Here is a 14,479-nt window from a genome sequence, read left to right as displayed (position 1 = left end):
TGCATCCACTGGAAGGGAAACAAAACTCCTTTCTATACACTGCAGAAATACTTATGGATTTGCATATGTTTACTTTAAATTTCTAATTTTCTATTTCTTTAGAGAGAAGTATTATTTTTTCCCATTTTTTTCCTATTGTTGTAAGCATTAATGAGTACACATGAATGTTTAATTCATACTCATAGCCGGAGGGCGTCCTCCTCACACATAAAGTCCACAAGTGAGACTCAGAGAAGTCATAAAACTTATGAAGTTCCAGGAAATCATTTATATGGAAAAAGACATCCAGAGATCGCTGCAGCAGAATGAAACACAGATAGAGACGTTTTGATTTGACATGAAGACAATAAACCTACGATTATGACAATATATGGTTTATCTGTGTTCTAGACATCTTGGGTATTTTCATAAGAATAAAGTATATTTATAATGCAATGCTATTCACTGTATAAAATACTATAAAATAATTTCCGTCTCATTCTATGATATGAAGCCACGTCAGATCACAAAAGTTATTTCAAAAACACTCGACTGATGATATGAAGTGAGTTGAGTAAAAACATGTCATTAATTGTTCTCTTTTGTTGTACTACAGGTTTGCAAATGCTTGTCATTACAAGTTTGGAAAGATGTTTGGCGCACGTTGCAGAGATGGAGCAGCATTTACTGCAAACCAATTGATCCGCTCTGATCTCAGTAAATTTTGCAATTTCGGTTTAATTTCAATTAAGTGTGCAGCCCTAGATTAACCTCACAAACAAACAAGCACACAACAAATGCTCACTTCACACAAACAAGCGGTTCTGTCTCACACATGCAAACCTGTATCGCAATTGTGCTACTGTAATAAATGTATTTATTGCACAGAACAATTTTATAGGCAGACCTAATATCCCTTTCAATATATGCGAGAAAGCGATGAGATTACCCAAGCTTCAATGAATAAAAATTAATGCACTGAACAGCCCTCGCATACTTACACTTTGCGTCAGAAATCAATGCTGAGAGAAAGAGAGTATAAGTCTGCGTAGCTGCACGATTAATCTAAATTCAAAACCCACGTGATCTTATTCTTAAATGACAATAATTATTCATCTGTCTAATAAACCTTTGACAAAATCATATCGCAACATTCAAATCTTGCTGCTGCTGAACCAAAGAGCAGTTGTTATACTGTAGGTGTGGAGCAGCTTGATGGTCCTTTCAACCTCAGTTTCATTAATTCTGTGATACAATAGTTGAAATTCAACTATCATAAGTACTGGGATAAAAGTTTATAGTTCAAATATAAACACTGATGTGTATGGTAGCGATCAAAATAGATTTAATGACGTTTCAAACAACGACTATGTTACATTGTTTCGCCACTAGGTGGCGACTATAGACTGAAAATCTGTTTGAAAATGAAAACGTGTCATTGAATCTTGAATCTTCAAGATAATAATTGGATGATGCTTCTGAAATACAACTCATAGATGTGATGAATTGTTTTTGGAAATATGACTCCTTATATATCATGTACAGTCTGTATAAGTGTATGATTCAATTGTTTTCCATGGTTTATTGTATATAAAAAAAATATATATATATCGCAATACAGTAGCAATATCTAAATCGCAATATCTAATCGCAATTCTTATAAAAAAATTAAAAAATAAAAAATAAATAAAAAAATCGCAATACATATCAAATCAGCATATCAAATCAGCACCCAAGTATCATGATAGTATTGAATTGGGAAATAGGCGTATCGTCCCACCCCTAATTCCTACAATTCATTCAAAGACTATAGAATAACACAAGACGTGTCACTCGAATTGTTTTGAATGGGAGAAAGTGTAACGCGCAATATGGCAGAATAAGTCCCGCCTTCCAAATAAGAGCCAATCACCGACAGGTAAAGTCATCACGTAACTTCAGCAGCCGTTAGAATCAACTGGTTTCTATAGACACGCGCCTCCGAAGAGACGCACATTTAGGTCTGCGCATGCGCATTAAGGCACCGGTATACTTCAAACGAAGTTCTTTTTCGTGTTTTTTTTTTTAGGGGTAAAACGAAGTTCGAAATGCGTGACCGCCGATATACTATAAACGAACATCTGACGCCGCCCACACTGCTGAGATCGACGTTTAGATGAATATGTAAATATGTGCAATTGACTTTCTTCCCAGTAACAAAATAAACACAACAAAAATGAGAAACCAGCAAGCATTTATTATAGAAAGCATAAGAAAAGCATCTGATCATAACAACATGGGTATGTTAGCACGAACTCTGCAAAGTAGCAGTCCAGTCATGTCACTTTATTCAATAGATTGCTTAAAATCAAGCAGCTTTACAGTATCAAACATGAAAAACAGTGTTACTGCCTCATTTTTTTTACAAGCACAACTTCATGTACTATAAAGCGGCTATCCAGTGTGTCCATGTTTTCACCCGCGGAGCTCTTACCTCGACGAATTCATATACATGAAATGAATCAGAGACGCGCCCCACGCGAATGAAGGCGGAGCCTCAGCGCACACCTCCTGTTACATTATCGTCACTGACCAATGGTAGCACGAAGGTGTTTTGCAGCTGGAGCGAACTTTTCCTGAAAGTTCGCTTTGGCAAGCCGTTTCGAACTTCCAAAAAGAACACAAAACGAACTTCGTTTTGGCCTGATTTTGTTTGAAATTACGTCACACCAGTTGGTTCTTCGATTTCGTTTGAAGTATACCAGGGCCTTCAGCTTGATCCAGCCGGAAAAATACAGTTTTTTTTGTCATGATTTGAGCATTTAGAAACTAAATTTATGAGCCGGTTGTTTTTTGATTTCATTGTTGATTTCAAATATGAAATTTAAACATAAGGTTGGCGAACAGTTTGAGAATTTGATGTTTCCCCATTCAAAGAGATTGCATGATGCCCAGGATGCCCGAGAGGCATTTCAAAGATGGCCGCCAAGTGAAATGACTTGTCTTAAAGGGACTTTGATTCATTGCAGTTTCCATCACATAAAAAAAAAAGAAGAGACTTTTCACACGGTCCACGCTCTATATTTATGGCTTTTTTGATATAGTAAACTTGCTCGATAACCCACCTGATACAGCACTGCGCTTGCGTTTACAAAACATGAGTCACGAAATTGCAACATGAGTGAAACATGAGTCATGATCAAAGAGCTCAAAGACTTGTAGAAGGAAGTGGGCATGGTTGCTTAGAAAATTAAAAGGTTTTAATTTTGTTAACATTACTGGTTAGGTTTATGTTAGGTGTGCATACTTATTTTCAAATGCAAAAAAAGCATTTCCTGGACATTTCCTTTCCAAACTGCCACAATATGTAGAATAACCAAATTAAAATGCTGCCAGATCAATGTTCATCTGTTTTGTGTAAAACATAAACATAATATTATTTTGCAGAAATGTCACCACAGGCACATTTTCCCAATGAGCCAGAGTAGAATTTTCTGAAGGGTTAGCTGAGGGTTTCTCCAAAGAAAGTTCAGCAAGAGGCTGAGGGTTTCCATAGGGAACTTACTAACACTGTGTTTTCCAAAATACAGTCTAGTACACCAACAGCTACATTCCCTGTGGAGAAATCTAGGATTCAGTAGAAGTAGGAGTATCTAATCCCACCCCCCATAAAAAAAGAGGAAGCCAATCAAAACTCAAGGTCATGATTTTCCTATGCCACAAAACATTACAAAAATACAACATTCAAAATGTAAACTGACAGATGTTATCAATTTTAATCTACAATTATAGGTTATACTTCAGCTAAAAGTTTTTTTTTCTTCTTCTTGTAAGACAAAACCTCTGGTGGCATGAAGCACAGTGCCTAGTTGTCAGGAGGATTGGGAATCACCTAGAATCCAATGATAATGAGACCTGGGCCTCAGTTACCTGTTAAAGCTACACTAATTATAAATGTGTTTTTTATTGTATGCCATTATTAAAACTGTACAACAGAAAATTGATTGTTTCACATCAAATTCATGTCATAGTTTTATATGAGCATGTTGAATACAGCAGTGCTGCAACTTTGTTCATCAAGATTTTTATATCACTTTTCTCAAATGAGAGTTTTTCTTTTAGTATTTTTCCAAATTCTGCTTTATTATGTGTTTTTCTGGATTATGTTTTAATGAGTTGATTAAATTTTAACCATCAAAAAGCATGTCTAATCAATGTCATTCATAAAACCTTAATTTAACCAATCTTTTAAAACAATACAACAGAAGTTATGATATGATATTGAGTAATAAATAAATCACAATCACCCAAAATCAGAGCTCCCAGTAATTTTCAACCATAAAAAGCTTTCAGTTTTTGAAAATTCTTTATTAGATCCATATCAAACAATCCCTCATTTGTTGAGGCTTCTACTTTTGAAACAATTCAGTGGCTTGTTTAACTATTTTTTCTGAGGCAGTGTGACAGCTGAGCTCTTCATCTACTCAATTACATCACACAGAGATATTACAGATACAGACACCCACAGTAAGAGGAGTGAGAGAGAATCCACTTTATTTGGAGCCTATTAAAGAGGTCCTTGATTATGATTTCACTTTTTAACTTTCATTAGTGTGTAATGTTGCTGTTAGAGCATGAACAACATCTGCAAAGTTATGATGCTCAAAGTTCAATGCAAAGGGAGATATTTTCTTTTACTGAATTACAAATTATGAATAATTATAAAATGTGCTGGAGACGATCAAAATGGTTTTTGCATAGTTCCTTAAACTTACATTCCGTAAAATAAGTATATTTCGTGACTTAAAGGATTAGTTCACTTCTGAATGAAAATTCCCTGATAATTTACTCCCCAATGCCATCCAGGATGTTCATGTCTTTCTTTCTTCAGTCGAAAAGAAATGAAGGTTTTTGAGGAAAACATTCAAGGATTCTTCTCCATATTGTGGATTTCAGTGGGTGGAAGGTCCAAATTGCATTTTCAGTGCAGCTTCAAAGGGCTCTACAGGCAAGGAATAAGGGTATTATCTAGCAAAACGATCTGTCATTTTCTAAAAAAGGAAAAAAATATATATATACTTTTTTAACCACAAATGCTTGTCTTGCACTAGCTCTGCGATCCGCACGTATGACGTAGGCGGATAAAGTCTACAAAGTGAACATGCAAAGATTAAGCCAAATGTTTACACAAAAAAGGTAAAACAACGAGATCGGATGAAGTTGGTGGAGAAAATTAGATTAATTTTTTACGGCACTTCCGCCATCGGACATTTTTTTTTTTTTTTAATATGGCCGATCATTTTGCTGGACAAGATCCTTATTCCTCGTCTGGGATCGGGCAATTTGGACTTTCCACCCAGTGAATCCCATTGAGGTCCACTATGTGGAGAAGAATCCTGGAATGTTTTCCTCAAAAACCTTAATTTCTTTTTAACCGAAGAAAGAAAGACATGAACATCTTGGATGACATAGGGGTGAGTAAATTATCAGGAAATTTCAGAAGTGAACTAATCCTTTAATTTACATGTTACTAAAAGACTGACATGTTTGGCTTGTCTAAAATGTTACATTCAGCTGTAGCAAATTTGTTGATTTTGAAAATCAAATTCTTTTTTTTTTTTTTAGTTGTTTTTTACCGTCTCTTACAATGAAAATCTTTTTTAAACACATGAAAATGCAGATCATATTGTAAATAGTAAATAAGTAAATAAATCAAACACTTTTAAAACTTGTTCCATTATTACCCCTTAGCAGATTTTGACTCAGACTTTTTCCCACGTTGACCTGAACTCATTTATGCATGACTCACAGAATGAGGGAAATATGCAGCACTTCCCTCTGCATAGAAATCCCATATTCAGCAAAATGCTTTATCAACTTCTGTCTTATTATGTGTGCATTTCTCAAACAGCATGTAAACAAAAAGATATCAAGCTGCTAACATCAAAATGCCAAAAAAAACAAAACAAAAAAAAACAGGCACCGTATAACAAAAAAAGACAGTCAGAATCCAGCTCTATAGGCAAAGCTGCTACATGAACACATGCGTCTGAAAACCTGCCAACACACCGCAACAGACCAGAGGAGTGATCAACTGGGATAGATCAATTTCATATGCAAGATGATGCATTAGATGTCCTTGTTTTCAGTTTGATGCCTTTCCATATTTCTGTTGTAAATCTGTTGTCATAATTTAGTTCACTGTGATCCAAACAGGGATTACAGGGCCCATACAATACAGCACACAGACTAATGACCCTTAAAATTCAAAATTTACAGAGATTATATACAGACAGGAATAATGTGTGCTGGTGCCCTAATGGATAATAATCCCATAGAGCATATATCAGCCCTAAAACCGAACCCCACAGTCTCACACAGAACACCTCTGTTCGGTTTAAAGGGCAGCTTCAGTCTGAGCAGCTGAAAGCCTAGAACCTAGAAAGAGAACAAGAGCAATGTGAGCAGAAAGAAAATAGCGAGCTGAATGTAGTTAAAGAGTAGCAGAGGTATTTGGGGAAAGCAAATGGAATGAGTGACAATATAACAGAACGAAGGACACCGCAAATCACACATTCACAAACACCATCCCTGTCTGTGCCTGTCTTTCTCTCTCAGAGCACAGACAGATAGTGTATTTAATTATTCACATGACTCCATTTCCTGTGATAAACTACAACTGGACATCAGCATATCAGCTACATCACAACAGTACTCTACTTCCTTGTAATAAAGCAACATCAAAACGGCAACATTGTCTCAACGACACTCCACACCATCACAATTTCAGCTAAAAGCTCTGAACAACACCCTAAACATGCAAGATCATTATAATGTCTTTAGTTTTCCCTCATAACATCACTCCAATTCAGCATAATATCAGCTAAATATCATAACGCTCCACACTTAAGGTGTATTTTACTTGCACTTGTCCCATCAACATTTTACCTGACCCCATTCAAACTAAATATTTTACGTGCCAAATGTTTTAAATTATTTTTTAAACTTATTAAAAAAGTTATTTAAAGGTGCAATATGTAAGATTTTTGAAGTAAAATACCCAAAAACCACTAGGCCAGTGTTATATACTGTGTTCACTTGAGTACTTACAATAATCACAAATGTTTCCAACTATTTGTAAATCGTGAGAAAATTGCAATTTTAGCCAAGGCTCCGGTAGTCGCCTGTCGATTGCGTCATACCCGCATTAACCCTTGGTTTCCGGTTTTATATTGTAGAAACCATGGAAACACCAAAGATGCTTTAATATATTACATGTTTTCATAGACAAGGGAACAACTGTTTGGTTACGTTTATAGACAGAAAACGAATTGTTATATAGCTCAATACGTTTAGTCTTATTATTTAAATCTAATTTTCTTGATTTTTTGCGAGTACCATGCTTTACCATGCCTCAGAGAAAAACACTATTTTGTCAAGTAGCTAACATAACAATCAGATGCAGCTTTATTTTTAGTAACAGTAATACAAACTTTTCTCCATCATACAATACGTTTTACAATGAATCGCATGCCGTTAATCACCACAAGCCATCCAGCATTTAATATGATATTCTAAAATCGATCTATCTTACAACAGTGTGCAACAAGTGTCTCGCAGCAGCCGCCGAGTGAACGCACAGAGTAACGTTATAACATCATTTTCAACACTCTCAAATGTATCTAATATGATAAACAGAGCTGCGTTACCTCATACCAAAGAGTATTTTTGCTCATAATCATGACCGGAAAAGCGGAAGCAGCGCCGGCGACTGTGTCATAATAAAAGTTCCACTGCTCGGGGCGTGTGTTGCGCAATCGCTCCAGCGGCCTCGTTCAGCTCCTACAACACTCAGTCCTGCTCTGCTTCATACTACAGTAACGTTAATATCCAGAGTATCCATGAACATGATTTCTTCCTGAGTCCTATCCCTATTCTTTTGCACCGTCCGTTGAGGGGAAGACCACATGTCCCAAGCCTTTGTTTTGAATAGGCCTCTAGCGACCTCTACCAGACAGAAATCCTACATACTGCACCTTTAATGTTTTACTGTTTTAAAAAAAGAAAACAAAAAAATACATAAACAATTATAGAAATGATATTATTGAAACCTTTATGGTAACACTTTACAATAAAGTCTTATTAAATAACAATGAACAATATATTTTTACAGCATTTATTAGTATTTGTTAAAGTTAATTAAATGTTTACTTAAGTTCACATTGCATTAATAATTACAGACTTGACTTTTTTTTTTAAATATATTAGTAAATGCTGAGATAAACATTAAATATGATTAATCAATGTTGTAGAAGTGCTGTTCGTTGTTAGTACGTCAACTTATGTAGTTTACGAACGTTAACAAATTAGACCTTATTAACCCTTAAATGCATGACTGTTTCGCCAATCATTCTTACATATTCGGGTCTTTATCGACCCGGAACTATATCTAACATGGAAGGATCTCTACCTGTCACGATAATATAAAACTCCTCTGATATTAGAGTAACAATTACAGAAGAATAAAATAAAGCATATTTTGTTACCTTTTGGAGCTTGAAAAGGCTCATTCTGAGCAGATGTTTTATGGCATCATCACTGTCCTCGTCAGAGCTCATTTCCCAGTACATTCAGCAAATAATAGGCTAGTTTTACATTTCAGGTCACGAATATAAGCCCATTCGCAATCTCAAACGTATTCTCAAAACTATTTCATTTTCAACATCTTCAAAAATCAATATTTCTATCACTAACAGCTTCACCAGATCCATCCAGTAACAGTTACAGTCATATTTCATTGCGTTCAGTACTTGCTCTGCAGTAAATCGCTGAGCCATTTCATGTTGTTATTATTATTTCATTTTCTGTCTGAATGAGTCATCACTTCAGCATTGTGTATCAGCATTGTGCCACCTTGTGGAAAAAAGGTGAATCGCATTTATTCCGTCATCTAAGATTCAATTATTGTTGTGCAGAAAAATATATGTACACTCATACACACCTCGGGTCGTTTGCGACCCTATACAATTTTTGCTTAAAAATTAATACAAAAATAGGCATTCTTTTATAATTTTATGATTTTTTTCTTGTTATATTCATTATAATGAATTGATTGAGGAATACCAAGAAGGTTGATGTCTAACTTTAAAAAATGAACTTGGAGGTGGTTAGTGAATGATGTCCCGGGTCACAAAAGCCCCGAGGTATGCATTTAAGGGTTAAAGAAAAAATTGCAATTTTATCCATTTCAACTATAATAGCTGTAATTATAGCCTATAGTACAGCTATAATGTAATCATGACAGCTGTAATTTAAACTTAAAATTAAAAATATATATACAGTGATTTATAATTTTTGAACAATTCTAACAGAATGCATCTGTGATTTTCAGACATTTTTTGCTATTTTGACAAAACCTAGTTAAAATAAAAATAGTTAACTTTAGCTTTGGTGACATTTTTATCAACGACAATGTTACTCTGCAGGTCATGACAATTGACAGTTGGGTCCAAGCCTCTTATAGACCATCCTTCATCATAAAATCTGATTTGCCATAACAATAGCATTTCATATGACTACAATAACTGCCCCATCACAACTAAACTCTATATCATCATGATAAAACTCTACAACATCATAGTAACAACTGTCATCACAGCCATATACAACAGCAGATGTTCTGTTTAAGAGCAAACAAAGTGGCTATAACTTTCATTTAGCACTGAATCTTTCACAACACACACTCACAGGTGGCTAGCACTGAAAACGCATGTAAACTATTCTGCTCATATACGCTACTAAAGGAGAAAATGATTTATTCATGTGAACAAACATGCTTTTGTCTCTCTCACTCCTGTTCGTTCTTTGTATATCGAGCTGAAATCTCTGGGCCTCGGATCATTTAACTGTAAAAGCTGCATATTGAATGCTATTACTCTAAGTGCTTCTGACCCTGAATGCAGATTTCTGACCGGCGCAAATCAGACTTTGAGGTATTCCGGGAGATCAGTTGGTGCAAAAGGTGGTCAAAACCTTTGGTTTTTCTCCATCTCATACTACACACACATCTACAAAGATGAGCCAAAACATTATGATCAGTCACGGGTGAAGCGAATATCATTGATTATCTCCTAACAAGGCCACTTATTAAGGTCTGGGTAGATTAGATGGTAAGCAAACAATCAGTTCTCGTAATAAACATGTTGGATGCGGGAGAAATAAAGATCTGAGTGACTTTGACAAGGACCAAATTGTTATGTCAAGGTGACTGGGTCAGAGTATCTCTGAAATGATAAGGCTTGTTTGTTGTTCCCGGTCAGCAGTGGTGAGAATTTACCTACTGTGGTCCGAGGAGGAACAAAACCAGCAACAGCGCATCGATGGGCGCCCAAGGCTCATCGATGCACAAGGGCAAAGATGGCTATCCCGTCTGGTTCAAGCCAATAGAAGGTCTACTGTTGCATGAGTCACACTAAATTTTATGTGAGGAATGTGTCACAACACACAGTGCTTTGTACTCTTGTGTATGGGGCTGTTTAGACCAATCAGAGTGCCAATGATGACACCTGTGACACCTGTCCATGCATACAATGGCCACACAAGTGTCAGAACTGGACCTTACAGTGGAAGAACGTTGCATGGTTCAATGAGTCCCGTTTTCTTTTACATCATGTAAGTGTGCGCTGGCTCCACCTTGCAGCCTACAGGACTTGAAGGATCTGCTGCTAACATCTTGATACCACAGGACACCTTCCTAAGGGTATGGGGTAGACCTTAGTAAATTACGCCACTCACGACATGTCGTAATTACTGTAGTCTCAGTACAACTCGTGACGCTCTATTCAGAACTGTTCACATCCTTGGACTTGGAATAATGCATTTCTATGGCACCACTATCAACGCCTAAATGAATCTGCAGCAGTCGGGTGTACAGAGCTCATATGATACAACCAGGAGCTCTTAAACAATTGACCCTTCGCTGGGAGTTTGATTGACAAGCGATCTAACCAATCATAACGCAGAATCTGCCATGTTGTCTGACAAAGCAGTCAGGAATTAGAAGATTAACCTCGGTGGACTTGAACTTGAAAAATGGCGTGTGCTGAGTGACGTCTTTCCGCGTTTGAAACAACAGTCCTTTTCATGTTCATTTGATGCTATAAATGAACTAGTAGGAAGAGATGATCGGTTCACGAGCCGCTTAAGCTGAGGCGCTACAGCAATCTATCACGACACATTAAAGAGCCACAAAACTGTTTTTTTATTGTTCGAATTTCTTAAAAAATTACACAATTTGAAAGCTTTGTTTAATATCATAAGTAACCTGTTCTGTCTTGTCTGTCGACTTGTTGTCAGTATCCTTTTTGCTCCACAATGTATTTTTCACTCAGTGTGGTGTGACAGCACCATGGCTTGTTCGGACAAAACGAAGGGTCAATTCCCATCTTACAAGCTGTAATTACGAGCTCTACAAGGACGTGAACGCTTTTTACAAGTTGAAATCATGTAATTGCGGTAATTAAAACGTGGCGTTTTGTTTCAATGTTGTGTAGGCAATCAACAACGCTGAAATCAATAAAGACCAATGAAATCTTTAGAATCGGCTGCAGGGCGGAGTTTGCAGGAAAATCATGGCGGCGCCCATGAGGGGTCGACCTGCTATATGTAGAATAAAACAACATTTTATATTAGTCTAGGGTCTTGTTATGATATTTTTCGAGTCCTGCTCATTTTTTGTGTTAAAAAAACAACAACTTTAAGTTAGCGATATATATTGAGCGTACTTCTAGCGCCCCATACGGACATACACTGACGCGACGAAAATAAAGCGCTCGCCATTAAATCAACGAAGCTGAACATCTAGCAATAGGCGCGCGGACAGTGAGCTGTCTCGCGCTAAACAGACAGCTTTGTTGATTCCTGAACGAGAGCGTTCCGGTTTTGTCGCGTCGTTCTCTGCGTTGTAACTCGAAGAACACTGATTAGATGTGCCAAACGTGTAGAAGACATCAGTTATCACTGTTAGCCTAGCAGCAGCAGCAGCTCTCATCAAGTAATTGAAACAAAGCGCAGGACTCACACACAAACGAGAAAAGTTCAAGACGATTTTTTCATTAGAAATAGCTTAAGGATGCGTCAGCTGCAGCAACCCACCATGTAAACAAAAAGTCAGTGTACAAAATATTGCGCCCTAGTACATTCTGTCATTTCTAACTGGCCCCAAAGTAGGGTAAAAACGTCTGAAACGTGGAGTAAACTTCGCTCTCTCTGATGTTACTTCATATTTGCCCCATTACTCACTGGTTTGAAATCTGCTGTAAACATGAAGAACAAAGAAGACGGCCAAACACATTAAAAGAGGGTAAAAACACACAAAGCTTTATTTACTTGTGAATAAAGCCGCTCTTTCCCTTGTGTTTAGTGGAGTTAAAGTGTCCGGACGGTCCCAATCCCTTCCCCCGCTCACTTACTCCGTCTCTACACCGCCATATTTGCAGCCCTCACCGGCGCAACTATGTTTTCAAAGCACAATCAGATGATACAATGAAACAGCATCTCACCTTAGCGATCGCTCTCCTGTACCGCATCGCGGCCTGCTGAACGAGCCAGTGCACTTTAATGTTGCCATCTCCGCAAGGAACGACGACCCGAGTTCTTCCAAAACACACCGTCACTTTCATACTTCCAACTCTCCTTAGACCTTCCCGAATCCAAGGGAAACTCGGGATCACAGGCTCCCGTGCCCTGTTGTCCAGATCATTAATAATCTTTGGTTCAGCACCTTGGAGGTTTAGTGTAAGTTACAGTCGGTACCCGTTCCGTTTCATCGCGGCGGGCGCTGTGTGGCGGTGTATGACCACCTGTTTAGTGTTTGGGATCTGTGTACGGGAACCGCGCCGTGTTCAGTCGATTCGGGAACAACGAAAACGGGCTTCTCGCGCCCTCTGGCGGTGGTAAATGTCACTGGCACGACGTGTTTGGTTGTAAGCTACTTTTTTACACTATTTGAAAAGTTCGTAAGTCACATATGTAGTGAAATATGTGAATATCAGTTTGTGAGGATTGTGTTAGTTTTAAGGGTCAGGGGTCATCACATTTATGAGATGCAAAACTGCAATCTTAATCTCTTAAATTGCAACATAGACTTCAATGATCTGACTTCAAATTAGAGCCTTGTGAACAACAAAAAATTAAAGTCTGTATGGGGACATATTTTCTTCAAATACACATTATACTTAAAATAATATTTAAGATCGGATTCGGATTCAAGTAAAACCTCAAATACTGCACAATAAACAAGAAAACCTCTCAAAATGATATATTTATATATCATTATATATATATATATATATATATATATATATATATATATATATATATATATATATATATATATATATATAGTATAAAACTAACCTGCAGCGTATAGACAACTATTAACAGGGATTTAAGATTTCACTGCAAAAAAAAAATAAAAATACATTAACTAAAACATTGAAAAACACTACAGAGTCAGTATGGAGAAATAAAATAAGAATTAAATAAAATGAATGACTAAGTTATCAGTTTAATAATTAAAACATAAGATTATTTATTTACATTTTTATATATTTATTTTTATATTTATATATTTTTATTTATTACAATTTTAATGATCAATTTTACTGTTTGGTTTAAACATACTAAATATGTTTAAAACTTAATTTATATTTTAAAATGTAGTTAAATAAACCAATAAAATGAATAAATAATTTTAAATGCACTTAAAAAAATTGTCAGTCGAGTGCCATTGGACAGTTCACTTGTGGGGGCGACCAATCAAATTTCAACTCAATTTTAAGAGCAACCTCCTCTCTAAAATAAAATAGGTGAATTTATTTATTTATTTCCTTTTTTAATGTTTGAATTATAAAAAATATATATATAACTTATTGCTTCATTTTATTTTTTAAATATCACCCCTAGTCTTCCATATGTCAGTGTCAGCATGTGGACATTAGCTTCCAGACATATGGACAATTAATTGTGTATTAGTGTGTCACATTTAACTTTCTGCTTGTAGGGCAAAGCTAAACTAAAATAGAAACACTGGGCAGGCGGGAAGTGAACCCGCACACACACACCCACCCAGGCCTGGTGAAGGTTAGTTCTACACACCCAGTTGAGTGAAGCTTTAGTGGAACAGCTGTAGGATTACATACACATGCTTTGATCTGCGTAAGGCACCGTGACCAGATGCTCTAGAGCCATTACTGAAAAACTCTAGTAGAGAACTTTCTACCGACCCTCTGCCATGCAGAGTCAGTTCTGTGCATTGCTGTCTGCATGTTTAGAGCCATGATGTTTTGTCTTTGTTGAATCGCAGTGGTGGAGTCTACAGTGACTCATCATTTATGGATGAGCATCTGCTTTTCACTGACATAGTCAGTGGTCTCCTCCTGTTTTTCAGTTACCGGTGTGGTTTCCACTCCAGCAAATTTGGCAAATAGTTTCCAACAAATGCAATCAACACTGACTTGTG

At 36.7% G+C, this 14,479-nt stretch overlaps 1 protein-coding gene across 8 annotated transcripts in view; it reads right to left on the bottom strand.

Annotated features, from left to right (window-relative positions):
• pard3ab (par-3 family cell polarity regulator alpha, b) overlaps nt 1-12,828 on the bottom strand; it is a 124,319-nt gene extending 111,491 nt beyond the window's left edge. For all 8 annotated transcript variants that reach the window (XM_067364205.1, XM_067364204.1, XM_067364208.1 and 5 more), the window contains exon 1: nt 12,519-12,828. In XM_067364205.1, the coding sequence (XP_067220306.1) occupies nt 12,519-12,638 (120 nt within the window). In that variant the 5' untranslated portion in view covers nt 12,639-12,828. The remainder of the gene's footprint in view (nt 1-12,518) is intronic.
• Between the last annotated feature and the right edge of the window lie 1,651 nt (nt 12,829-14,479).

This window comes from Chanodichthys erythropterus, chromosome 16 (genome assembly GCF_024489055.1).
Source record: "Chanodichthys erythropterus isolate Z2021 chromosome 16, ASM2448905v1, whole genome shotgun sequence".
Lineage (NCBI taxonomy): Eukaryota > Metazoa > Chordata > Actinopteri > Cypriniformes > Xenocyprididae > Chanodichthys > Chanodichthys erythropterus.
The sequence above is the reverse complement of the archived record's forward strand: the minus strand, read 5'-3'. Positions and strand labels throughout refer to the sequence as shown.